Source organism: Mirounga angustirostris, unplaced genomic scaffold (assembly GCF_029215605.1).
Source record: "Mirounga angustirostris isolate CCGP_5_RB_7025 unplaced genomic scaffold, mMirAng1.0.hap1 SCAF_14, whole genome shotgun sequence".
In the NCBI taxonomy this organism is placed as follows: Eukaryota; Metazoa; Chordata; class Mammalia; order Carnivora; family Phocidae; genus Mirounga; species Mirounga angustirostris.
In genome coordinates this window covers 75,764,983-75,790,761 of record NW_026991722.1, presented here as the reverse complement: position 1 = coordinate 75,790,761, position 25,779 = coordinate 75,764,983, and the positions used below count along the sequence as shown (strand labels likewise).

Below are 25,779 nucleotides of genomic sequence, written 5' to 3'. Positions count from 1 at the left end.
CGACTGGGCCACCCAGGCGTCCCTAATATATTTCCTAAGACTCGTTTTAAAAATTTGATGTTTATTCAATAATCTTGAGAAGAATCACCTATCCAGAAAAAATCATTTCTAAAGTGTTCTGAGTTAGCAAAGGCTCTACTCTACTTTTGCTCTCTTTTGTTTCGTCACGTTTCAAGTGAAAGTGTGTCTTCAGTTCCCCCCCCCTTTTTTTAAGATGTATTTATTTGAGAGTGTGTGTGTGGAGGGGGGAGGAGCAGAGGGAGAGAGAGAATACCAAGCATACTCTGTGCAGAGCCTGACCTGACTTGGAGCTTGATCCCAGGACCCCAAAAGCATGACCTGAGCTGAAACCAAGATTTGGACGCTTAACTGAGCCACCCAGGTGCACTCTTTAGTTCTTTTAAATGAAGTTCCTGTACTGTTTTCTGCCAGGGATTCTTTTCCTTTCTTCTGTGACTATCCATTTCTGATACTCATCCTACATGGCAAGTAGGTTTTACCTTATATGCCAATTCTGATTGATTGGAGTGTTATGTAGAGGATTTTTTTTTTTTTTTTTATGATTTATTTGAGAGAGAGATTGAGAGAGTGAGTGGGAGGAGGGGTGGAGGGAGCAGACTCCCTGTGGAGGAGGGAGCAAACTCCCTATGGAGCAGGGAGCCCGACTTGGGACTTGATCCCAAGACCTTGGGATTATGACCTGAGCCGAAGGTGGATGCTTAACTGACTGAGCCACCCAGGCACCCTTTGTGGAGGATTCTGAGATTTCATTTGGCCTTAAGGAGGAAATGTGGATAGAGGAGGTGAGGTGAGTCTTTACATCACGGGCACCGGAGGTTATCTGCTGACTGGAGCCTAGCAAGCTTCCCTCCAGTCAGCAGATAACCTGGTTGGTCTCTCCATGTCCAGATAACTTCTTCCATACTCCATAGTCATAAGAATGCCCCCCAAACATCTTTCATTTGCCACCTTTCTACTAAGAAACTTTTAGAGGCTCTCATTACTAGCTGGATTGAATCCAGACTATTTGGCCTGATCGCCAAGTCCCTCTGCAGATTGTGCACACTGTATTTATTCTCCAGCATAAATCAAATTATGCCAATATAGTCCTCTCATCCTCTTAAACATAGGTCTTTAATGGCTTAGCTCACATCTTCTCTTGCATATCTCCCCATATTTACCTTGGTTTCTCCTGTGCTGATGTGGTTTTCAGCAGGATCATTTCCGTGGTATTGAATGCATAGTGCCTTATATTTAAGTGCAGCAGCTTCTGCCTTTACAAACTTCTCTTTAGAATGAACTCAGGAACATAACCACTCCCCAGAACAAAAGCAGGTTAACTCTACCAATAGATGGGTAGGTGGGGGTTTTGTGTTTTTTTTTTTTTTAAATTTGCGTTATTTACGGTCATTTCATAGTCAGACATTCCTGTTTTTAAATTCTCTGTGTTTAAACTTAGTTTATTCTTTTTTTTTTTTTTAAAGATTTTTTCATTTATTTTTTTGACAGAGAGAGACATAGCGAGAGCAGGAACACAAGCAGGGGGAGTGGGAGAGGGAGAAGCAGGCTTCCCGCGGAGCAGGGAGCCCGATGTGGGGCTCGATCCCAGGACCCTGGGATCATGACCCGAGCCGAAGGCAGACCTTAACGACTGAGCCACCCAGGCGCCCCTAAACTTAGTTTATTCTTAAAACTGTCACTTTCAACAAGTGCAGCAGCAGTATTGACAGTCCCAGTCAGAAGAAAACATTTAATTATGGTAGAAATGAGAGATTGGGGCACCTGGCTGGCTCAGTCAGCAGAGCATGTACCTCTTGATGTCAGGGTCGTGAGTTCAGACCCCACATTGGATGTAGAGATTACTTAAATAAACTTAAGGAAATGAGAGATTTAAAAAAATTAGTAGGAAAATGGCTGGGGACAGGACGAATTATTCTGAAGGACAGAGAACCAAAAGGACCATGTTTAGTCAGTAATAATCAGCCAAAAATAAAGATAATTAATGGATGAAATGGAAAAACTTGGAAGTTTGCAGCTAATCTTGCTGATTTGGGAGAAGGCTAAAGTAGTTAAAGTGCTGCTGCTGAAGCTTGTGTCAGGACTTGCAGAGAGTGCTCCAGGTTCACGGTCATTGAGTACAGGGTCTCAGGTGGCTCCCAGGACACTAGAGAAGATTTCTTTTTTTAAAGATTTTTTAAATTTATTCATTTGAGACAGAGAGAGAACATGAGCAGGGGGAGAGGCAGAGGGAGAAGCAGGCTCTCCGCTGAGCAGGGAGATTTCTTAGAGAGCGTTGTCTTTTTGGAAAAGGTGCCCAGTAGAATTTCATATATTGGGTCTGTAAGCTTCAGAATCTCCTCTCTGAACACGTGGATGATACACAAGAGACTTTTTTTTTTTTAAAGATTTTATTTATTTATTTGAGACAGAGAGAATGAGAGAGAGAGCACATGAGAGGGGGGAGGGTCAGAGGGAGAAGCAGACTCCCTGCCGAGCAGGGAGCCCGATGCGGGACTCATCCCGAGACTCCAGGATCATGACCTGAGCCGAAGGCAGTCGCTTAACCAACTGGGCCACCCAGGCACCCGATACACAAGAGACTTTTAAAAAATGTGTTGCTCAGTGTACTGTGATTTAGCTCAGATTGCTAGACAGTTATTCCTATTGTGATAGGTTGCATTTTCATTAGATATATTAAAATACGATTTACATACAGTTCACCCTTTTTAGTGTATAGCTCTTGAGTTTTCCCAAACAGAGCCTTGGAGCCACTGCCACCATCACAGTGTCACTCGAACGTTTCCTTGTGCCTTTTGTCAGTCAGTCCCCTTCCTCTAACCCTGGCAACTACTGATCTTTTTCTTGTCGTTACAGTTGTGTCTTTTCTGGAATGTCATATAGATGGAATTGTACAGTACACAGCCTTTTGTGATTGGCTTCTCTTACGTAGAGTAATGGGTTGAGACTCGTTTGTGTTACCGCATGTAATAGTTTCTTCCCCACAGCTTGTTCATAAGTGTTGGACAGTTTGCAGTTTTGGCTGTTACGAATAAAGCTGCTATGAATATTTGTGTACAGGTTTTGTGTGGTCATGACAATTTCATTTCTCTTGGTTAAGTACACAGAAATGGGATTGCTGAGTTGTATGACAAGTGTTTGTTTAGTTTTAAAAGTAATTGCCAAACTATTTGTTAAAGTCCTGTCCTATTTTGTATTCCCCTCAGCAGTGTAAGATATTTTAATTGCTCTAATTCCTTGGCAACACTTGGTATGTTAATCTTTAATTTCAGCCAGTCTAGTGGTATTTCATTGTGGTTTGAATTTACATTTCCTTAATGCCTAATGATACTGAACTTCTTTTCACGTGCTTGTTTGCCATTTATAATCATCTTTGGTGAAAAGGAACTATTTGGGCTCTAACTTGTTTGGAAGTAAAAGAGCTTCTGTATTTGTATTGCCTTCTAGGTTTAGAGCATCTTGAGGACAGGGACAAGTGCTTTGTACAACTTAGCATACTTAATAAGTGGTAAATTCCTTATTGACTGTATGAGCCTGGGTTTCATTGTTAAGCAGATGAGTTTACTCTGTCAAGGAAAAGCTGTCATCTCAAAAAGGAACATGGCATTTATTTTATAGGCATACCTTACTTAAACTATTCTCTTGTTTGCCAGGCCCTGGGGATACTGTAGTAATCATGCCAGGTGAGGTCTCTCCCTTCCTGGAGCTTACCTCCTAGTGGGGGAGACAAGGCAGAAAGTTCAGACTGCCTCCTCATGGTATGTGTGAGTTGCTAATGCTTGCCTCTTTCTTATAAAATATTGGAAGGAAGTCTTTTAGATAAGGGAAAGAAAACCTACTGCTTTCATCAGAAGATAGGCCCTCTTATGAGTGGTCTGGTTTTTTTTTAGTAGTCTAATATTTTTAAATTTAAATTTTATTTTTTTAAAGATTTCATTTATTTGAGAGAGAGTGAGAGCACGAGTTGGGTGAGGGGCAGAGGGAGAGAGAAGCAGACTCCCCGAGAGTGGGGAGCCTGATGAGGGGCTCGATCCCAGGACCTCGGGATCATGACCTGAGCCGAAGGCAGATGCCTAACTGACTGAGCCATCCAGGCGCCCCTAACATTTTTTTTTTTAAATTAAGTAAGCTCTCTGTCCATCGTGGGGCTTGAACTCATAACCCTGAGATCAAAAGTCCAGGCTGTATGGACTGAGCCAGCCAGGGGCCCTGAGTAGTCTAGTATGTTGCTAATGGTTTACTCCTTCTAATGGTTTAGGGGCAGCCACTGGCTAGTCACAGAAATCAGGTTTGAGAATCCTTGCGGTCTAAGCTTGTGAAAGCTGAGTGGGGTTGTCCTTGAAATAGAGGGGGAAGAGTTACTGAGTGGAACCCACCTTGAGCTTCCTTTTCTTTTTCTTTTTTTTTTTAATTTATTTATTTGACAGAGAGAGCACATGAGGGGGGGAGGGTCAGAGGGAGAAGCAGACTCCCTGCTGAGCAGGGAGCCCGATGCGGGACTTGATCCAGGGACTCCAGGATCATGACCTGAGCTGAAGGCAGTCGCTTAACCAACTGAGCCACCCAGGCGCCCCGAGCTTCCTTTTCTGCTTGGGCATATACATTTAATATAAATATATACATGTATACATACATATATTTTTTTATTTGGTTATCATGCAATCTTTTCTGTTGCCCTGTCCCATTTTATCTGTGAGGAAGCTAAGGCCCAGAGAAGCTAAGTACCTGTTTAAATTTACTCAGCTAGAAAGTGGCAAATGGAATGACTTAATATTGTTTTATTAGGATCTCTGAAAAAGTATGCAAGTGAGAACAGAAGAAAACTGGTGATGATTTTTTTTTTTTAAGATTTTATTTCTTTGACAGAGAGTGAGCATAAGCAGGGGGAGCAGCAGAGGGAGAGAGAGACGCAGGCTCCGCTGACTCAGGGAGCCCGATGCGGGGCTCGATCCCAAGACCCTGGGGTCATGACCTGAGCCAAAGGCAGATGCTTAACTGACTGAGCCACCCAGGAGCCTCTGGTGATGGATTTAAGGAAAATTACAATTAGTTTCTTACTTTAATTGACCAGGAATTTGCATCACTAGCTTTACTGGGTGAAGGAATGTACTTCAGAGGCTCCTTAGGATGAACAATGGAGAAGAAAATGAGGAATTTGCATTTGTGACAGATACAGAATTTAGTTATAGTCTGTAAATGTTATAGGAAGTCTGCATATTTTTAACCCAGTCTAAAAGGTTAGAGAATAAGAAACCCCTATTGATAAAACCTTTTTTCCTATATAAAACATGTTAGGAAAAAGCTACCATTTCTGAGTCAAGTGGTAGTAGTAGTAGCTATTTTTCTGAAAAAAAGTTTAGTATCTGTGATGTGAAAACAGTTCATGGAGAAACTTTCTATTTATGCAATGATAGTTACACTTTATCGTGTGCCTGTTAGGTTTCAGGAACTGTGCCAAGTGCATTACTTAGATATCCTTTAATCCTTAACAACAGCCCAGCCTGTCAGGTTGGTAGTGCCATATCCATTTTATAGATGAGGAAGTGGTGGTTCAGGGAAATTAAGGAACTTGCCCAAGGTCATAGAGCTAGGAAGTGATGAAGCTGAGATTCTAACCCTGTGAGACTTCAGAGCTTTCGCTTTTAATAACTGCTCTACTGCTTCTTCTGGTATAGCTCTATGACAAAACTGATAAAAACCAATGACAACAATTCAGTCATTCTTGTTAGCCATAAAATGGCTTCGGTTATCCATGCCTTAGTCCTGGCAGTTCTGTTTGTTTATAAATGAGTCTGGATCTAAAAGTTCATGATTTTATTTTAAAACTTGGAAACAGTGTTATAAATGGCGGTTAGTTTTGTGCACCTGCCTATTTTATCAGATTGTCAGTTGTAATCCATAATTAAACTAAGTATTGTATATATCATGGATTGAGAAGGCGTTTGTGGTTTGAACTAAGAACCCAGACACCACTTATGATGTTTCTATAGGAAAATTAGTATAGAACCCACTTCTCCACTCTCCCTGTCTTAGTCATTCATGTTAGAGGTTGCATAGCCCTGGGGCTAGGACGCACTGAGTAAGACTTAGCAACACACATTAGTCTTCCGGGGAGAAAGGATTAATAGTTGAGGAAATGATTGCTACCCTGTGTGACTTTAGGGAAATTAGTGCTGCAGTTACGTGTATGGGCCAGACAATCACTTTAGGCGAACATACGTTTTATTCTAAATTATTGAAACACATTAATTTTTTTTTTAAAGGTTTTATTTATTTGGCAGAGAGACACAGCCAAAGAGGGAACACAAGCAGGGGGCATGTGAGAGGGAGAAGTAGGCTTCCCGTGGAGCGGAGAGCCCGATGTGGGGCTCCATCCCAGGACCCTGGGATCGTGACCTGAGCCGAAGGCAGATGCTTAACGACTGAGCCACCCAGGCACCCCGCAACACATTAATTTTGCCCACCAGATTAACCTAGCCTACCTTTTTTTTTTTTTTTAAGATATATTTATTTGAGAGCGAGAATGAGAGAGAGAGAGAGAGAGCGCATGAGAGGGGGAGGGTCAGAGGGAGAAGCAGACTCCCTGCCGAGCAGGGATCCCGATGCGGGACTCGATCCCGGGACTCCAGGATCATGACCTGAGCCGAAGGCAGTCGCTTAACCAACTGAGCCACCCAGGCGCCCCAACCTAGCCTACCTTTTGCTATTAGACTTAAACTGTACTTTTGTTCAGAAATCACCCTGTTCCCAAGCCCAAGGTCCTCTTCACCTTTAAGGTTTTCCATGATCTAACCTAGGGGTTGGCAAACTTTTTAAGTAAAGAGCCAGATTATTTAGGCTTTGCATGCCACTATAGTCTTCTTTGCATATATATATTACATATATGTGTGTATATATAAATAAATATATGTATATTTTTTAAACCCTGGGACATATAAAAACAGGGCATTTGCTGACCCTTTATAAAACCCCATTTTATCTTTTTGGTCCTGTTTTCCAACAACTCTTCAAAACACGACCCATTTAAATCTCTATGGTCTCCTTTCTTATCACCTCTGCAGGTACCAAGCTCAGCCTTCATTCCCTGCCTACTCTTCCGTCATTTTTCTGCTTTTCCACATCCTCATATTTACCCTCATCCCCTTCCTTAGATCCTTTAAATCTAGCCTAAGTCTTCCATTGAAACAAATTCTCATTTTTCTTTTTATTAACTCCTGTAGAACTTAGCTTGTCCCCTGTTAGTTTTCTTTCTTTTTTTTATTAAAGATTTTATTTACTTGACAGAGAGGGACACAGCGAGAGAGGGAGCACAAGCAGGGGGAGTGGGGGAGGGAGAAGCAGGCTTCCCGCTGAGCAGGGAGCCTGATGTGGGGCTCGATCCCAGGACCCTGGGATCATGACCTGAGCCATGATCCAAAGGCAGATGCTTAACAACTGAGCCACCCAGGCGCTCCCCCGCCATGTTAGTTTTCTTAATTGAGCACATTTTCCGTGTTTTTCTATGGTAGCTTGCTATGAAATACAAGAATAAAGATTGACATTTTCCCTCAAACTATTTTATGGAGAATGCCTAAAATTACTTCTTCTTTTCACAGATTGGTGTTCCTTCTATTTGGCATCCTATTCCCTTCCCACAAATCTGAATTTTAAAATTGGAAGCTTGTGTTTCAGATCATTATGACTCATCCTATTTTACACAGGAGCAGGCACTTTAAATGACTTGTCCAAAGTCATACAACAGTTTATTTAGCACCCCAGCTCCTTTCTTACTTTGTGACGTAAGGCCCTATTTCATTTGTGCTTGAGTTTCTTCCTCTCTGAAATGGGGATGATGAGTGTTAAATGAATTGTGGTGTAAAGTACTTAAATCAATGCCTGGTATGTAGTAAGTGCTTAGTAACTTTTAGCTGTTATTCACATTTTTGGAAATTGGTAGAAACTACACAAGCAAGTTAAGGCTGAACAGTGCTTTTTGGTAGGTTTCAGGTAGTGCTGGATGAGTGTATGCAGTTTAGCATTTTATTGAGCTTGTCTGTATACTGTTCATTAATTTGGTAAAAGTTTGAAGCTGTGAGACTGAGACAGTTAAAAAGATGAATGATTTTTTTTTTTAAAGATTTTATTTATTTATTTGACACAGAGAGAGAGGAATCACAAGTAGGCAGAGTGGTAGGGAGCGGCAGAGGGAGAAGCAGGCTCCCCGCCGAGCAAGGAGCCCGATGTGGGACTCGATCCCAGAACCCCCGGGATCATGACCTGAGCTGAAGGCAGACGCTTAACGACTGAGCCACCCAGGCGCCCGAATGATTCTTGAACCACTATATTGTATACCTGAAACTAACTCTGTATGTTAACTAACTGGAATCAAATTAAAAACTTAAAAGATGAATGAAACGTCTCTGCTTCCAGGTTACTCAGTGTAGTAGGGAAGGCAGGCATGCAGATAGTGTAAACTGGTAGCACTGAGGAGGGAGTGAATGACTGCTGTGGGTGGGCAGTGAGGAAAAAAACCTTGAAAAAAGCAGGAGGGTTGAGAGGATCTTGAGGAATGATGAGCAGTTTTCAGTGAGGCCGTGGAAGAGAAGAGAAAGTTCCAGGCAAGGAAGTTTGTGCTAAAGCAGAAGATGCTATCAACATGGTATGTGTAGAAAGATGTGGTTCACAGTGTGGTGGAAGAAATGGAGGGGAGGCACTTAATGAAAGCAGGGAGACAGATTTGGAAGCCCTTATAGTTAGAGAAGGAATGAAGTGAGTTTGAAATAAATACTAATGAGAATTTTTTTTAATTTTTAAAAAATTATTTATTTTTTTAAAGATCTCATTCCTTTATCTGACAGAGAGAGCACAAGCAGGGGGAGTGGCAGGCAGAGGCAGAGAGAGAAGCAGGCTCCCCGCAGAGCAAGGGAAGCCCGATGTGGGACTCGATCCCAGGACCCCAGGATCATGACCTGAGCAGATGCTTAACCGGCTGAGCCACCCAGGTGTCCCAAAGAGATATTTTTTTACAGCTTTAGTTTGTGCTGTAATATGAGGAAAATAATTGTATTAAGCCAACAATTACTAAGCATTTATTTAATGTGCCAAGCATTGTTCTTAAGCCAGGCTGTCTATATGAGTATCATTTAATTTTTTATAACCTTATGTGAAGATACTGTTTTTTGTGTGTGTTTTTTTTTTTTTGAGAAGGTACTATTTTTATCACCATTTTATAGATTTTTTTTTTAAGATTTTATTTATTTATTTGACAGAGACACAGCAAGAGAGGGAACACACGGGGAGTGGGATAGGGAGAAACAGGCTTCCCCGCTGAGCAGGGACCTGAGCTGACCCTGGGACCCTGGGACCATGACCTGGGACCCTGGGACCATGACCTGAGCTGAAGGCAGACGCCTAACGACTGAGCCACCCAGGCGCCCCACCATTTTATAGATTTGAGATTGAGACACAAAGAGCTGAAGTTATGAGGTTAAGGTCACAGAGCTAGAAGTGATAGTAGGGTCAGAATTTGAATCCCAGCAGTTTGCAGAGAAGTTAAATTAGTTCTTATGAGGATGGTAGTTGTTTTGAAACATTGATTCTAGATGATTAAATGACTGGATTAATCTGACAGTTGTTTTGTGTGAATTTAGAGTTGCCAGTCCACCTTAGTTTGCTAAAAAGAAAAAAAAATAGCTTTACTCATCTTTTCAGTGAGGAAATAGTTATTCAGTAAGTACTAGTTATAGAATTTTTTCCCTTTCTAATAAAAAAACTGAAATGGGAAGAACAAAATGACTCACCTAAGTGATTAACTCGAAGAGCTGGAGTTAGATTTCGAGGTTTTAGTTGTCCTTTCTCTTGACAACTCTAGTTTTTCTGTACTATAAAAAGAAATTAAACTAGTGGATACTTGTCATAATTCACATAAACTGTACTGTGTACTTAATTTATTCAGCGATTTAGAGTATTTACTGTGTACCTACCTCTGTTAAGCTGTGGGCACACAGTGGGTGAAGGAGACAGAAGTGTTTGCCCTCATGGAGTTTATATTCTGGGAGTGGGAAGTGGACAGAGACAAAGTAAATAGATGAACATGTAATAGAATTTCAGATATTAAGTTCTGTGATGCACTAAATATTAGTTACTAATAAGTACTAAAACAGGATGTTACAATGTTGGGGAACTACTTTTGATAATATGATCAGGGCAGGCCTTTCTGAGGAGGGGACATTTAAGTTGAGATCTAAATAACAAGCAGGTGGCCATGTGAATACCTGAGGAGAAGAGCATTATTACAACTTACTGGAAAGGGGTTGGAGGTATGTCGAATTCTTTCTTACTGTGCCAAAGAGTATTAGTTACATCCAGACAACAATTTCTGGTTCTAGAAATCTGGGTCAGTGGAATATTTTGATTGCATAAGTGTTACTCAGGCCTGTTGAAATAGTTGTAGAAACTAGCAAATGACATGTATAGATGCAGTGTTGAAAGATGGTAATGGGGCACCTGGGTGGCTCAGTTGGTTAAGTGACTGCCTTTGGCTCAGGTCATGATCCCGGCGTCCTGGGATCGAGCCCCGCATCGGGCTCCTGGCTCAGTGGGGAGCCTGTTTCTCCCTCTGACCCTCTCCCCTCTCCTGCTGTTTCTCTCTCTCTCTCTCTCAAATAAATAAATAAAATTAAAAAAAAAATAAAGATGGTAATGAATGAGCAGAATGGTGAAAAGTGAAGAAATAAAAAGTTCTATAATTATATTGTGGATGGCAATACCAATAGAAATTGCATATTTTCCCCCAGAATTTTGAAATGATAAGGGAAGGAATTTTATTCTTAGCTGGATTTTTAAATGTGTTTCAGTTACCAGCTGTTTTTGGGGGGTGCCTGGCTGGCTCAGTAGAGCATGCAACTCTTGATCTCAGGGTCATGAGTGTGAGCCCCACATTGGGCATGGAGCCTACTTAAAAAAAAAAAAGTGCTCTTGGGTTGTTTCTGTATGTTTTTACTTACTCAGGTGGTGAAGGAAACAGATAAAATATAGATATGAAAATATACATTCTAAACTTTCTGTCCTAGACATAACCTCTGAAGTGTAAGCTGCCTGAAGGCAAGGCTGTATTCATCTTGCTGATTCAATAAATATTTGTTAAATATAAAGTTACTGAGTGCTGCTTCTGTGCCAGACTTTATTTTACACTTTTAATGAAGTTTGACATAAAATAAGCCCCACTTTGGGGGCACCTGGATGGCTCAGGTGGTTAAGCGTCTGCCTTCAGCCCAGGTCGTGATCCCAGGGTCCTGGGATTGAGCCCCATGTCAGGCTCCCTGCGCGGCGGGGAGCCTGCTTCTCCCTCTCCCTCTGCCTGATGCTCTGCCTAACTTGTGCTCTCTCTCTACCGCTCTGTCAAATAAAATCTTAAAAAAAAAAAAAAAAAAGCCCCACTTTGTAAGTGTACAGTATAACTTTTGTCCAAATGAGAGTGTGTGCGTGCGCACATATGTATGTGTATGTACATTTTGAGTATTATTTGATCCTCAATGACTCTGTGACTTTTTAAAGATTTGAGAGAGAGAGTGAGTAGGGGGAGGGTCAGAGGAAAAGAATTTTTTTTTTTAAAGAAATTTATTTATTTTTTAAAAGATTTTATTTATTTGAGAGAGAGAGAATGAGAGAGAGAGAACACATGAGAGGGGATAGGGTCAGAGGATGAAGAAGACTCCCTGCCGAGCAGGGAGCCCGATGCGGGACTCGATCCAGGGACTCCAGGATCATGACCTGAGCCGAAGGCAGTCGCTTAACCAACTGAGCCACCCAGGTGCCCAAGAATTTTATTTATTTATTGGACAGAGCAAGCATAAGCAGGGGCAGCGGGAGAGGGAGAACCAGGCTCCCCACCGAGCATGGAACCTGATGCAGGGCTCGATCTCCCCACCCTGAGATCATGACCTGAGCTGATACCAAGAGTCAGATGCTCAACAAACTGAGCCACCCAGGCACCCCCAACCCTGCGACTTTTCTTATTAACATTTTACAGAAAAAATTGGGGACCAGAGTGGTTAAATAATCATTCTGGGGTTACTGTAAGTGGCTGGCCTAGGATTTGAAACTGAGCTGTCTAAAAGGCAGTAGAGTAGACCTTTGGGTTTTGGTATGGTATGCCCTCTGTTTTTAAACACTGCACTCTGGAGTCCTAGTGCTTTTGGCTTCCTGGATTAGGAAGAGATCCTGAGATCTCTTCTATAATTTATCCATAGTCCCTTCATATTTCTGGGGGGTTTTAGTTTTTGGGGTTTTTTTTGCTATTGTTTTATTGATGTATTTTGCAACAAAAAATTTTTGATTTTTTTTTTTCCAGTAAGTAAGCTCTAGGCCCAGTGTGGGGCTTGAACTCACAACCCTGAGATCAAGAGTTGCGTCCACTACTTACTGAGCCAGCCAGGAGCCCCAAATTTCTGATTTTGACGAAGTTCCATTTATATTTTCATCCATTGTTTGTGCTTTTAGAGTCCTATCTAAGAATCCATTGCCAAGGGCTCCTGGGTGGCTCAACTGGTTAAGCAACTGCCTTCCGCTCAGGTCATAATCCCAGGGTTCTGGGATCGAGCCCTGTTGTGAGCCCCGTGTCATGCTTCCTGCTCAGCAGGGTAGTCTGCTGCTTCTCCTCCCTCAGCTTATGCGTGTGCTCTCTCTGTCTCTGTCTCTCTTTCAAATAAATAAAATCTTTTAAAAAAACCCAAACGGGCACCTGGGTGGCTCAGTTGGTTAAGGGGCTGCCTTCTGCTCAGGTCATGACCCCAGGGCCCTGGGATCGAGCCCCACATCGGGCTCCCTGCTCAGCGGGGATCCTGCTTCTCCCTTTCCCACTCCCCCGGCTTGTGCTCTCTTGCTGTGTGTCTCTCTGTCAAATAAATAAAATCTTAACAAAACAAAACAAAACCCAAACAAACAAAAACAAAGAATCCATTGCCAAATCCAAGGTCTTGAAGATTTACCCCTATTTTTTTTCTTCTAAGAGTTTTTATAGTTTTACTGCCTTTACATTTAGGTATTTGGTCCATTTGGAATTTTTATATATGGTGTAAGGTAGAGGTCCAGCTACATTCTTTTGCATATGGATATCTCGTTGTGCCAGTGCCATTTGTTGAAAAGACTATTATTTCCCCAATAAGTTGTCTTGGCTCTTCTTAAAAATCATTGGACCATAACTGTAAGAATTTATTTCTGGACTGTGAATGCTATTTCATTGCTCTTTTATCTGTCCTTATGTTGGCAGCATACTATCTAGGTTACTGTAGGTTCCCATATTATTTTAAAGCAATTCCTGACATGTCATTTCTTCTGTAAATATTTCAATATATATCTCTCTAAGAGAATGGAAGTTTTAAAAACATCACGTGTAGTGACACCTGGCTGGCTTAGTCAGTAGAGCGTGTGACTCTTGATCTCACGGTCATGAGTTCAAGCCCCACATTGGGGGTAGAGATTACTTAAAATAAAAAAATCAAAGCATTATCACATGTAAAAAATTAAAATTCTCAAGTAATATTTAACCAACTGAGCTACCCAGGCGCCCTAATTCTCAAGTAATCTTTAATGTCTAGTCAATTCAAATTTTCCCAATTGTGTGTCTTTTAAATAATCAGCTTTACTACTGAAGTATAACTTACATACAGTAAAATTTACCAATTTTAAGTGTGCAGTATAATGAATTTTTTTTAAAGGTTTTACTCATTTGAGAGGAAGAGAGACGTAGAGAGCGCAAGCGGGGAGGGGCAGAGGGAGAAGCAGACTCCTCACTGAGCTGGGAGTCCCACATGGGGCTCAATCCCAGGCCCTGGGATTGTGACCCGAGTCGAAGGTAGACACTTAACCATCTTGAGCCACCCAGGTGCCCCAATATAATGAATTTTTAACATCAGATTAATTTTGTTATAAAATTCAACCTTTTGGGCGCCTGGGTGGCTCAGTTGGTTGAGCGACTGCCTTCGGCTCAGGTCATGATCCTGGAGTCCCACGTCGGGCTCCCTGCTCAGCAGGGGGTCTGCTTCTCCCTGTGACCCTCTTCCCTCTCGTGCTCTCTGTCTTTCATTCTCTCTCTCAAATAAATAAATAAAATCTTAAAAAAAAAAATTCAACCTTTTTTAGGTATATGTGTTAGGGGTTTCTTTTTTCTTTGGATTTGCCTTTAGTTTGGGGAGTGGCGGCAGATATTTTGAGGTACAGTTTACATGCAGTAAACTCATCCTATGCAGTGTAAAGTTCTTTGAGTTTTAATAAATGTGTATAGTCACGCAATCACTATCACAAGATACCACCCTATAAAGTTCCCTCTGTACTTTTATAATAAATATCCTTTCTTCCTTAGCCCATGGCAGTCATTCATTGATCTGATTATTTATAGATTTGCCTTTCTAGAATGTCATATAAATGGGATCATTTGTGTCTAGCTTCTCTCCTTTAGCTTCTTTCCTTTAGCGCAGTGCTTTTGAAATTCATCCCAGTTGTGTGTAGCATGTATCAGTAATTTGTAACTTTATTACTGAGTAGTATTACTCTGTTAAGGATGTACTACTACAATATGTTTATTCATTCATCAGGTAATAGACATTTGAACTGTTTTTAGTATTTGGCTATGTGAATAAATCAGCTCTGAACATTCACATTCATTGGTCTTGAATAATTACCTGGGAGTGGGATTGCTAGGTTGTATTTAGTATGTTTAACTTTATTTTTTAAAGTATTTTTATTTTTGAGAGCGAGAGAGAGGACGAGTGGGGGAGGGGAGGGACGGAGAGAGAAGCAGACTCCCCAGTGAGCAGGGAGCCAGTGCGGAACTCGATCCCAGAACCCTTGGATCATGACCTGGGCCGAAGGCAGATGCTTCACCGACTGAGCCACCTGGGCACCGTAGTATGTTTAACTTTATAAGAAAATGCCAAACTCTTTTCCAGGAAAAGGAATCTAGATTTCCTTTTCCCACCAGTGGTGTGTGAGGGTTTCAGTTGCTTGGCATCCTTCCTAGTGATTATTATCAGGCTTTAATTTTACCGACTAAGTCTTATTTGGTTAAATGACTGTGTAAGTCTTCTGCCCACTTATTGGGCTATTTATCTTCTTAATAAGTTGTAGGAGTTCTTTGTATATTCTGGGTATAAATCTATAATCAGACTTACATTCTCAAATATTTCCTTGTCTGTGGGTTGACTTAATTTTTCTTAACAGTCTTTCAAAGGACAGAATACTTAAAACTTTGATGAAGTCTAATTTGTCAGTTTTTTGTTTTTATGGTTTGCGTTTTTTTGTCCTATCTGAAATCTTCGTCTAACCAAAGGTTATAAAGATTTTCTCCCCTATTTTCTTTTAAAGGTTTCATTTAACCCTTTTGTGATTAGGTCATCGATCCATTTTGAGTTAGCTTTGCTAAGCTCTTATTTCTAGTAGCTTTTTGCAGATTCTCTTAGGATTTTCTGCATAAATGATCATGCTGTCTTTATTATTAAAGACAGTTTTCCTTTTTTCTGTCCAATCATGGTGCCTTTTATTTCTTTTTCTTGCCTTGATATGGCCCAAGCTAGAACCTCCAGTTCAAATGTCTCATCATTTTTTTATAATTCTAATCAAGATTCTCATGAGATTCACAAGGTGGTATGTCAAGTCTATTTTATAATCTACCATTTACCCCTTCATTATTTTATGCTAGGTGCTTTTGATTCAACAATCAATACAAAGTCCCTGACTTTGTGAAATTTACTTGTATTGTTATCAGATGTACATTAGTAAAATACCTTGGTTTTTCAAAATTTGGATCAACCTCAATTCCATTGTAAAGCTTAAAAATAATTAAGAACAAGAGCACTTTGATGACGTTTTTCAATTATGTGTACATTAATCCTATACGAAAAAAAGTAATAAGCTATCAAGAAATTTGTTTTAGAAGTAATGGTTCATGTAAAACAGCATTAGACTTTATTTTTTAAATTGCAGTTGTTGACATCGCAGCCATTTTGTTTTCAGCACAGAGGTCAACAGCTTTTCTTGAAATGACCCAGAGAGTTAGTATTTTAGGCGTGTTATGGGCCATATAACTTCTCTGTTGCATATTTTTCTTGGTTTGTCCCCTCTTTCCTCCTTCCCTTCCTGCCTTCCTCCCTCCATCCCTACCTAAAAACATACTTAGCTCAGAATCTCAACAAAAACAGGTTGTGGGCTGTATTTTGCTGACCATTGATTTACGTAATGATTACTTTGAAATCTTTCTCCATCTTTTTCTTTCTTTTTGACTGGGCTCATTAATTCATTAGATATTTATTAAGTATATGCCATATGTGAGCTACGGTTCCTCTGTGCTGATTTTGGTAGATGGTACAAAGATGTATAAAAAAGATGCTGTCTGCCAGTCTTGGTTTAGGTTTTATTTCATCCAGGAGCTTTTGGCCAAGGACATGAATGGATGTTTGAAATCCAGGAGTTTCTTTGGCCACACCATGTGCCTTTGGGGCTACCTCCATTTCTGGTACCTCTTCTAATTTTCGCAAAAGCACTGTCTGCTGATCACACTGTTTTCTCTAGTGTGGGGCTTTGACTCCCTGGAGGAGGCATCATTTTCTGATTTGCACAAAAGCACTGTTTGGTCAGGTGATGGCCCTGAGTAGTGGGCATATGATAGGTCACCAGTAACTATAATACAGATCTGGTTATGTCAAATTCCAGTCTGGAGAGTTGAAGAGAGCACTGTGTATTTGATTGGGATGGTGTAATCCAAGGAAGGCTTCTTGAAAAGGTGGCATTTGAATTTCAAGGCTTTGAGGATTGAATTTTTTTATTTTAAGAAATTAAAGACATTTTGGACAATAAAGTAGATGTTAATAAATCATAGTTCTTAGGTTTTTTTGTTTAAGATTTTATTTATTTATTTGAGAGAGAGCAGCGAACGAGAGAGAAAGCACAAACGGGAGGGTGGGGCAGAAGGAGAGGGAGAAGCAGACTCCCTGCCAAGTAGGGAGCCCAACGCACAGCTTGATCCCAGAACCCCAGGATCATGACCTGAGCTGAAGTCAGACACTTAACCGACTGAGCCATCCAGTTGTCCCCAGATCCCTGCTTTTAGTTATTTTGGATATATATTCTGATGTGGTAATTGCTGGATCATATGGTAGTCCTGTTTAAATTTTTGAGGAACTGCCATACTGTCTTCCACAGTAGCTATACCATTTTACATTCCCACAGGTAGTGCACAAGGATTCCAGTTTTTCCAGTTGGAAAATAAGTTTCCAATTTTTTGCCAACACTTGTGATTTTTTGTCTTTTTGATAATAGCTATAGTAGTGCAGGTGAAGTGGTAGTAGCTCATTGTGGTTTTGATTTGCATTTTTACTGATGACAGTGATGTTGAACATCTTTTCATGTGCTTATTGGCTAATTGTATGACTTCTTTGGAGGAATGCTATTCAAGTGTTTGGCCCATTTTTGAATTGGGTTGTATGTTCTTTTGTTATTGAGCTATAGTTATGTATTCTGGAATGAACCCTTTATCAGATATATGAAATGCACATACCTTCTCTCATTCTGAAAAGTGTTGTCTTTTCACTCTGATAACTGATAATCCTTTGCACAAAAGTTTTTAATTTTGATGAAGTCCTTTTTACTGTTTTTTTTTTTTTTATGTTGTCTGTGCACTTTGGTGTCACAGTTAAGAAATCATTGCCAAATTCAGAGTCATGAAGACTTGTCCCCTATGTTTTATTCTAAGAGTTTCATAGTTTTATGTCTTAAATTTGCATCTTTGACCCATTTTGAGTTAGTTTTTTATTTGTTATAAGGTGTAAGGGTTCAGCACATGTGTGAGGGTTTATTTCTGGGCTCTCTATTCCATTTTATTTTATGTCTGTCCTTATGTCAGTACCACACTACTTTGATCACTGTAGCTTTGTAATAAGTTTTGAAATTGAGAGGCGACACTTTGTTTTTTCATTTATGTGTCTTTAAATTTATAATTTTCCCTCCCTCTGCTATGTTTTTTTTCTTCTCCTGCCACTTATTTGTTGAAGAAGCTGTCATTTGTTATGTCAGGTTTACCACATTCTGGGTTTAGCTGATTTGTAACCTCATGGTATCAATTAATACATTCTCCCACACCATGTTTCCTGTAAACTAGTAGGTCTTGATTAAATCCGGGCTCCAATTGCATCATATCAGAAGGTACTTTTTATGTTTAACTTAAGGAAATTGTAAAAAGCAGGCAGAATGATATATTGAACCCCTACACACCTGTCACCTACTTTCAACGGTTAGCAACTCATGCCATGCCAGTCTTACTTCATTATAACCCCACCTATTTCCTCCCTCCTGTATTATTTTGAAGCAATATAAACAATCATTTAAAAAATTTCTTTATATTAATTTGGCATTTTGAATCACACCTTAACTTCATATTCAGTAACAATTGAAAGCATAGAATCCTCGATATGGTTGTTCTGTTAAATCTGACCCATCTAATAAGTATATTTAGGACTAGAGTATGATCTTGGCTTTTTTTTTTTTTTTAAGATTTTATTTATTTATTTGAGAGAGAGAGAGCGCGCACAAGCAGGGCGAGCAGGAGAGGGAGAAGCAGGCTCCATGCTTAGCAGGGAGCCCAGTGCGGGCTCCATCCCAGGACCTGGGGATCATGACCTGAGCCACCCAGGTGCCCCGATCTTGGCTTCTTTGAAATTCAGTTTTTGTTACTATAGGAAACATTAAGATGCTTTGTTCCAAAACACTAAAGAAAAAAGTTAAAAGTAAAGCATAATCTAAGTGGATCCCAAAAGAAAAAAAAAAGAATTAATTTGAACTTGAGCATAAGCTTCAGAAAATGCTACTGTGATATGCTAACATTCCCCTTGGTTATTCAGCTTCCTGGTTTGGTCAGTGGAAATCTGTTGTTTCTACACTCTGTACCATTTTATACCGCTGTCTTTATTATTTTCTTTGTTGAGTGATTTGTTCTAAGTAAAATGGATTGTCAAAACAGTTGTTCTTTATTAGTCAAAGATGTAATTGTATAATCAATAAAAACATACTGTGACTTCTATAGAGGGTCTGTAAATTCTTTTAAATAGCTTTGTGGGGATGCCACATGAATTTAAAGGTACTTAATTGGTGGCATTTGTTTAAGTCTTAACTCTGGCATCTCAGCAACCACTGAGATAAGATAATCCTAAGCAGGATTTTTAGCCCTTTGGGAGCCTTTGGTTACAGACTACAAATAATTAGAAAAACCCAATAAATTCAAATGATGCTTGAAAAAAATGTAAAAATTTGGTCAGGTTTAATTGTGAAGTTAGTTTATTCCTTGTGATGCAATTTTAGGGAGGCAGAATATAACCTAGAAATGAAAAGCCTAGACTTTGGATCACCTGGTTAAAATAGGAGCTCTACTGTTCTTTAGCCAGATGATTTTGGTCAAGATATTTAACTAAGGTTCAGTTTCTTCACCTGTAAAGTTAGGGTTGAGAGATTTGACGTAGTGCTTACTGTAGTATCTGGTTTGTAGTGTTATAAATGGTATTATTAGTCCTATTCTGTGAACTTCAGGAATTTCTCTGTGCTGTGTGTGAGGCAAAGAGTTACAGAATCAGAATGTTAGAAATGGAAGGACTTTCAGAGGTGCTTTGGTCTAAGATGTTATTTTCTAGATGAGAGAGGGTGACTGAGTTGGAGAGCAAACCAGCCCTGTCCTTGGAGTTCTAGGATCAGTGCTGTTTTACTGGGAATTGGTACCATTCATACTCTTAAGACTTTTTAGACCTGAATTGTGCTTCTGTTTGGATTTGTGACTTAATTTGAGTATTTTTTTTTAAACATTTTATTTATTTATTTGACAGATCGAGACACAGTGAGAGAAGGAACACAAGCAGGGGGAGTGGGAGAGGGAGAAGCAGGCTTCCCGCGGAGCAGGGAGCCTGATGCGGGGCTCGATCCCAGGACCCTGGGATCACGACCTGAGCCGAAGGCAGACGCTTAACGACTGAGCCACCCAGGCGCCCCTGAGTATTTTGTTTATTTCATTAAAATGAGATTCCAGGTGTGCGTGGGTAGTTCAGTCGATTAAGCATCGACTCTTGATTTCGGCTCAGGTCATGACCTCAGGGTCACGAGATTGAGCCCTGAGTCCAGCTCCATGCTGCGTGTGGGCCCCACTTAGGATTCTCTCTCTCCCTTTGCCCCTCCCCTGCTCACACTTTCCCTGTCTCTAAAAAAAAGAGATTCCAGTCCTGTTACTCCAGAGTAATTAATGTTTATGAGGAATATAACATTTTATGTTACTAATGTTTTTATCATTTCATAAGGAGCCTAATCTTTTCCAGTGGAATAAGCCTTAGGTTGTATTTTTTTTTTTTTTAAAGATTTTATTCATTTATTTGAGAGAGAATGAGATAGAGCATGAGAGGGGGGAGGGTCAGCGGGAGAAGCAGACTCCCTGCCGAGCAGGGAGCCCGATGCGGGACTCGATCCCGGGACTCCAGGATCATGACCTGAGCTGAAGGCAGTCGCTTAACCGACTGAGCCACCCAGGCGCCCAAGCCTTAGGTTGTATTATACTCTGTAACTAAATTCACTTGAGTCCACCTTATTGGAAATAACTTGACAGCTGACTTTGGTGTACTGCATTGTTTCGAGGTAGGGGATTGGCAGGGAAAAGTACTTGTTATATAGATCCTGACAGAGGTATTTAGAAGTGAAAGTGCTTTGAATGCTTTAACTTATTTTCAAATGTTTTTCTGCAGTTGTAAACATAGTGCCTATTTTTAGAGGTAAGGGAAAAACATGGGAGGTGACTTTGATGCCAGTCAATAATTTGTCAGTTAAATCAGGAGTAGAATTTATATTTTATTCCTAAGTAGCTTTCTGTAACAGAGCGATAGGTTACTTTGGGAGTAAAGATTATTATGTTTAGAATTGGTTATTTTTTTCCAGTAGGCTATTTTTATTTTTACTTATTTTATTTTGGTCATGTTCACATTCTTTCCTCCTTCTTCCCTCCCATGATACATACCTATTTTGGGTCTCTGAGCCAGCAAAGCACAGAGGGAACCATTCTTAGGTAGCCTTTATACTTAATATTAGATTAGCCTTCCCCACAGATTATCTATGCTTTATTTGAATGGAATTATAAGATACTTTAAATTTGAAAATATTTTTTTTAGCTTGTTTAGCCTGTTGAACTTAATAAACGTTTCATTTTTTCAGAGGTCGAAACAGCAAAGGACTGCCTCAATCCACGGTGAGTAATTTAATGTCACTTGTTTGGAAGAATGGTAACTAAAATATTATTTCTGAACCATAGACCAAAGCCAAGGTGAAAAGAAATCCTTTTGCTTGGGTTTTATATCTCCTATAACTTTTATACCTCAGTACTGTTTGGTATAAAATTATTAGCTATATGTGTTGTTTTTTGAGATGATTCTACATATAAAATGTCAAATAATCTGTAAATAGTATTTTTCATGCAAAGTAATAAGTCATTTGTTGTTTTATAAATGGCTAAAAGCAAATCTAAATGAATAACACCCAAAAAAGATAAGTGTAACACCAGGACTAGAGTTTGCAAAGTTCTTTGGGGTTTTGATTTTGAATTAATGCCCTCTTTTAAGTCCTTCCATTTTTCTCCCTTGGAAAAGGCCTTCTGGTTTTAAATTTTAGAACTTTATCAAGAAAATTAAACTGGGCATGAAGGGCAGTTTCTTGTGATTGGAAAAAATAAATGTGAAACTGTCATTGATCTTTCAGACTTTGCCATTACTGGACAGATATTCTTATTTCGAATCAGAAGGACACATGCTTATGTAGTAAGGAGTGGTGTGGTTGATGAGACCTAAGAGCACTATCATTGATTCATATATGCTAAGAGAAGATAGATAGTCAAGGGTTTTTGACAAAGGTGCACACTCCTCCACCCCATTTATTTATTTATGTATACTTAACCCTATTTAGTGTACAGGTCTTTGAGTCTTTAATTTTTTTTTATTAATATATAATGTATTGGGGTGCCTGGGTGGCTCAGTCGTTGGGCGTCTGCCTTTGGCCCAGGTCATGATCCCAGGGTCCTGGGATCGAGCCCTGCATCGGGCTCCCCGCTCTGCGGGGAGCCTGCTTCTCCCTCACCCACTCCCCCTGCTTGTGTTCCCTCTCTCACTGTGTCTCTCTCTGTCAAATAAATAAAATCTTTAAAAAACAAAAACAAAAACATGTATTATTTGTTTCAGGGGTACAGGTCTGTGATTCATCAGTTTTACACAATTCACAGCGCTCACCATAGTATATACCCTCCCCAGTGTCCATCACTCAGCCACCCCATCCCTCCCACGCCCCTCAGGTCTTTGAGTTTTGATGCATACAGTTGTGTAACCACCACCACAGTCAAGATAATGGGACAGTTCTCTCACCTTGAAAAATCACTTATGCCGCTTTGTAGTGATCCCTCCTCCCTCTGCTCCCCAACCTTTTTTTTTTTTTTTAAGATTTTATTTATTTATTTGACAGAGAGACAGCACAAGTAGGCAGAGTGACAGGCAGATGGAGAGGGAGAAATAGGCTTTCCGCTGAGCAGGGAGCCGGATGTGGGGCTCGATCCCAAGACCCCAGGATCATGACCTGAGCCGAAGGCAGCCGCTTAACAGACTGAGCCACCCAGGCGCCCCCCCAACCTTTGATCTGTCCTCTGTTTCTGTGGTTTTGTCATTCCTCGTATATGGAAGTTCACTTGATTTTTTTGTATCACATGTAGTCAAAACATTGTTAGATGGTATGACTGTTTTCACTGTTGAAAACTTAAGCTTCTGTTCTCTAAAGAAACAAAAGATCATAGTAAACCAAGTCTTTCTTTAATGCATGTAAGGTATTATAAACTTAACTAAGCATTTTGTAACAAAATAAATGTTAACTTTAATATATAGACAAGGATAAATACTGATTGCTAATAATGTTTTTTTTCTTAATATTCTAGATTTCTTTTGATGGAATTTATGCAAATATGAGGATGGTTCATATACTTACGTCAGTTGTTGTAAGTTACCAGATTATTGGGGAGAAACTGCCTTGGGAGTGCAGTAAAGTAATTTGATGATGTTAAAATGTAGATGAATGATTCTCAAAGTAACATTTCTTAGGTCACATTTAATCAGGATTATTTAGAAAAAATAGAACTCCATCCAAACTATTGTGACTCACTATAAAAGCATTCTTGTTAACCCTGCTGTGTATAAAATAATAGTAGTAGTTGATTGTTTTTAGTGCATTATTTTGTCACCTATTAAATCCAGAATCAGAAATATTTAAGTTCAGTATTTAAATTCATACTGCAAACTCTGAGCAGGGCCTCCTGAGGAATTTTGAGAATTCAGTGTATTGTTAATGTTTTAGAATTTTTTTATTGTTCTGTCAGTGACTACCTAATATGCTGAATGAAGCCTGGTGAGCTATATAAAAAGTAAAATGTAAACAATTATCCCTCCTGACTGGGTAGCACACTGTTTCTTTGATAAATTAATTGTATGTTTTTAGGGATCCAAATGTGAAGTACAAGTGAAAAATGGAGGTATATATGAAGGAGTTTTTAAAACATACAGTCCTAAGGTAATTTTTACTCTTTTCCTTTTTGTTATATGTAAAACCCCATGAATCATCAACTACTGTATGTTTGTATGGCTTCCTGACACTGTCTGTTAGTTTCTGATTTAGCAATTTATAGTTGTGAGGTGGGCATGCTTGTCACATTTTCATGTTCTTTAAAGCACTTTTTAAAACCGCTTTGATTTTGCTCTTCAGTTTCAAATACTGATTATTTTATAGACTGGTTTGTATAATTAAACTTGCTCTGTGTGCTTATTAAAATATCTTGACCTTTTCCAGCATTGGGGGCTAGAAGGGGGATTGAGTGGTTCATTATTTTCTTCTTTATCACCATTAATATACTAAAAACAGACTATGGTAGCAAGGATCAACCTTTAGATAAGAGGATTTTTGAATGATGCAATAGATAATAGGTCATATTTCCCAGAAAAAAGTATGATTATAAGGTGCTTTTGACCTAGATTATTTTTGTCAAAGACCTATAAGAAATAGTACCTTGATGTGCTAAAGAATCCCTGTCATATTTTATTTTATAAATATTTTGAATATTTACTCATGCTTCTCATTTTAGTGTGATTTGGTACTTGATGCTGCACATGAGAAAAGTATGGAATCCAGTTCGGGGCCAAAACGTGAAGAAATAATGGAGAGTATTTTGTTCAAGTGTTCAGACTTTGTTGTGGTACAGTTTAAAGATATGGACTCCAGTTATGCAAGAAGAGGTGAATTTTGATTTCCTAAATACGCTTCATGGTTTATAAGATTTATTTAAACAAAGACTCTATATATCAATTATACAGACCTTTTTTTTTTTTTAAAGAAAAAAAATTTTTTTTTTTTTTTTTTTTAGAATAACCTGATTAAGACAGATGGGAATTTTAATGCATTTTTGTTGGAAAATATTTAAAACTTCAGAGGAAGAGTCCTTGGTACTTTTAGTAGGATAAATAATGAGAGTTTGTGTTCTACTAAAAAGGTGTGTAAAGAGGGGTGCCTGGGTGGCTCAGTCATTAAGCGTCTGCCTTCAGCTCAGGTCATGATCCCAGGGTCCTGGGATCGAGCCCCGCAGCGGGCTTTCTGCTCAGCGGGAAGCCAGCTTCTCCCTCTCCCACTCCCCCCGATTGTGTTCCCTCTCTCGCTGTGTCTCTCTCTGTCAAATAAATAAAATCTTAAAAAAAAAAAAGTTTGTAGAGAATTTTCTACAGTTCATGGTCAAGAATGCTACAGATTATACTCAACTGAAATTTCTTGTCCTATTTGGCTTACAGTCCTTTAGTTTATAAATTTTTTTTTTTTTAAAGATTTTATTTATTTATTTGACAGAGAGGGACACAGCGAGAGAGGGAACACAAGCAGGGGGAGTGGGAGAGGGAGAAATGAAGCAGATGTCCCGCTGAGCAGGGAGCCCGATGGGGGCTTGATCCCAGGACCCTGGGATCATGACCTGAGCCGGGGGCAGATGCTTAATGACTGAGCCACCCAGGCGCCCCTAAATTTTTAGTTTTAAAATGGTTATAAATAATGCTTATCTAGTTTTATTATGCTTATAGTTCTATAAATGTTTTAGTTTTGTGACCTGGAAATAAAGCACAGGTCTAAGGGAGAAAGGCAGAGAGCTGTGGATGGAAAAACGATCATCTAATGAAGATGAAAAAGGTAAAGAAGTAGAACATGCATATTTTTTTAAAAATTTCAGAGTATGGGGGGCACCTGAGTGGCTCAGTCGGTTAAGCGTCTGCCTTCAGCTCAGGTCATGATCCCAGGGCCCTGGGATCGAGCCCCACATCAGGCTCACTGCTCAGTGGGGAGTCTGCTTCTCCCTCTCCCTCTATCTCTCTGTCAAATAAATAAATAAAATCTTTAAAAAAAAAATTTCAGAGTATGGGACTATGTTTTGAAAATATAAAAGGGGTGATGTAGTTATATTAAAATTTAGTCTGTTTCAAGTGTCCACTGAGGAGGGAAATATGGGAATTGCTGTTACTTGTTCAGAGAGCATACTCTGCAGTGTTGAGTGTTCATAACATGTTGAAAGGCTCTTCTGGGCAATTTCGAACTTGGTTCTAAAATTCTTAAAATTGATTTTTCTGGTCAAATTCTGTAGTCCATTCTCTCTTTTTTTTTTTTAAATTTTTATTTATTTATTTGACAGAGAGAGACACAGCGAGAGAG

At 39.6% G+C, this 25,779-nt stretch overlaps 1 protein-coding gene across 17 annotated transcripts in view; it reads left to right on the top strand.

Moving 5' to 3' along the window:
• ATXN2 (ataxin 2) overlaps positions 1 to 25,779 on the top strand; it is a 134,196-nt gene that overhangs the window by 28,522 nt on the left and 79,895 nt on the right. For all 17 annotated transcript variants that reach the window (XR_010407410.1, XR_010407409.1, XM_064578381.1 and 14 more), the window contains exons 2-5: positions 21,226 to 21,259; positions 22,982 to 23,041; positions 23,539 to 23,610; positions 24,179 to 24,329. Coding sequence is in view for 15 of the 17 variants with exons in the window: in XM_064578377.1 (XP_064434447.1) it covers positions 21,226 to 21,259; positions 22,982 to 23,041; positions 23,539 to 23,610; positions 24,179 to 24,329 (317 nt within the window). In the remaining 2 variants the exon portion in view is untranslated. The remainder of the gene's footprint in view (positions 1 to 21,225; positions 21,260 to 22,981; positions 23,042 to 23,538; positions 23,611 to 24,178; positions 24,330 to 25,779) is intronic.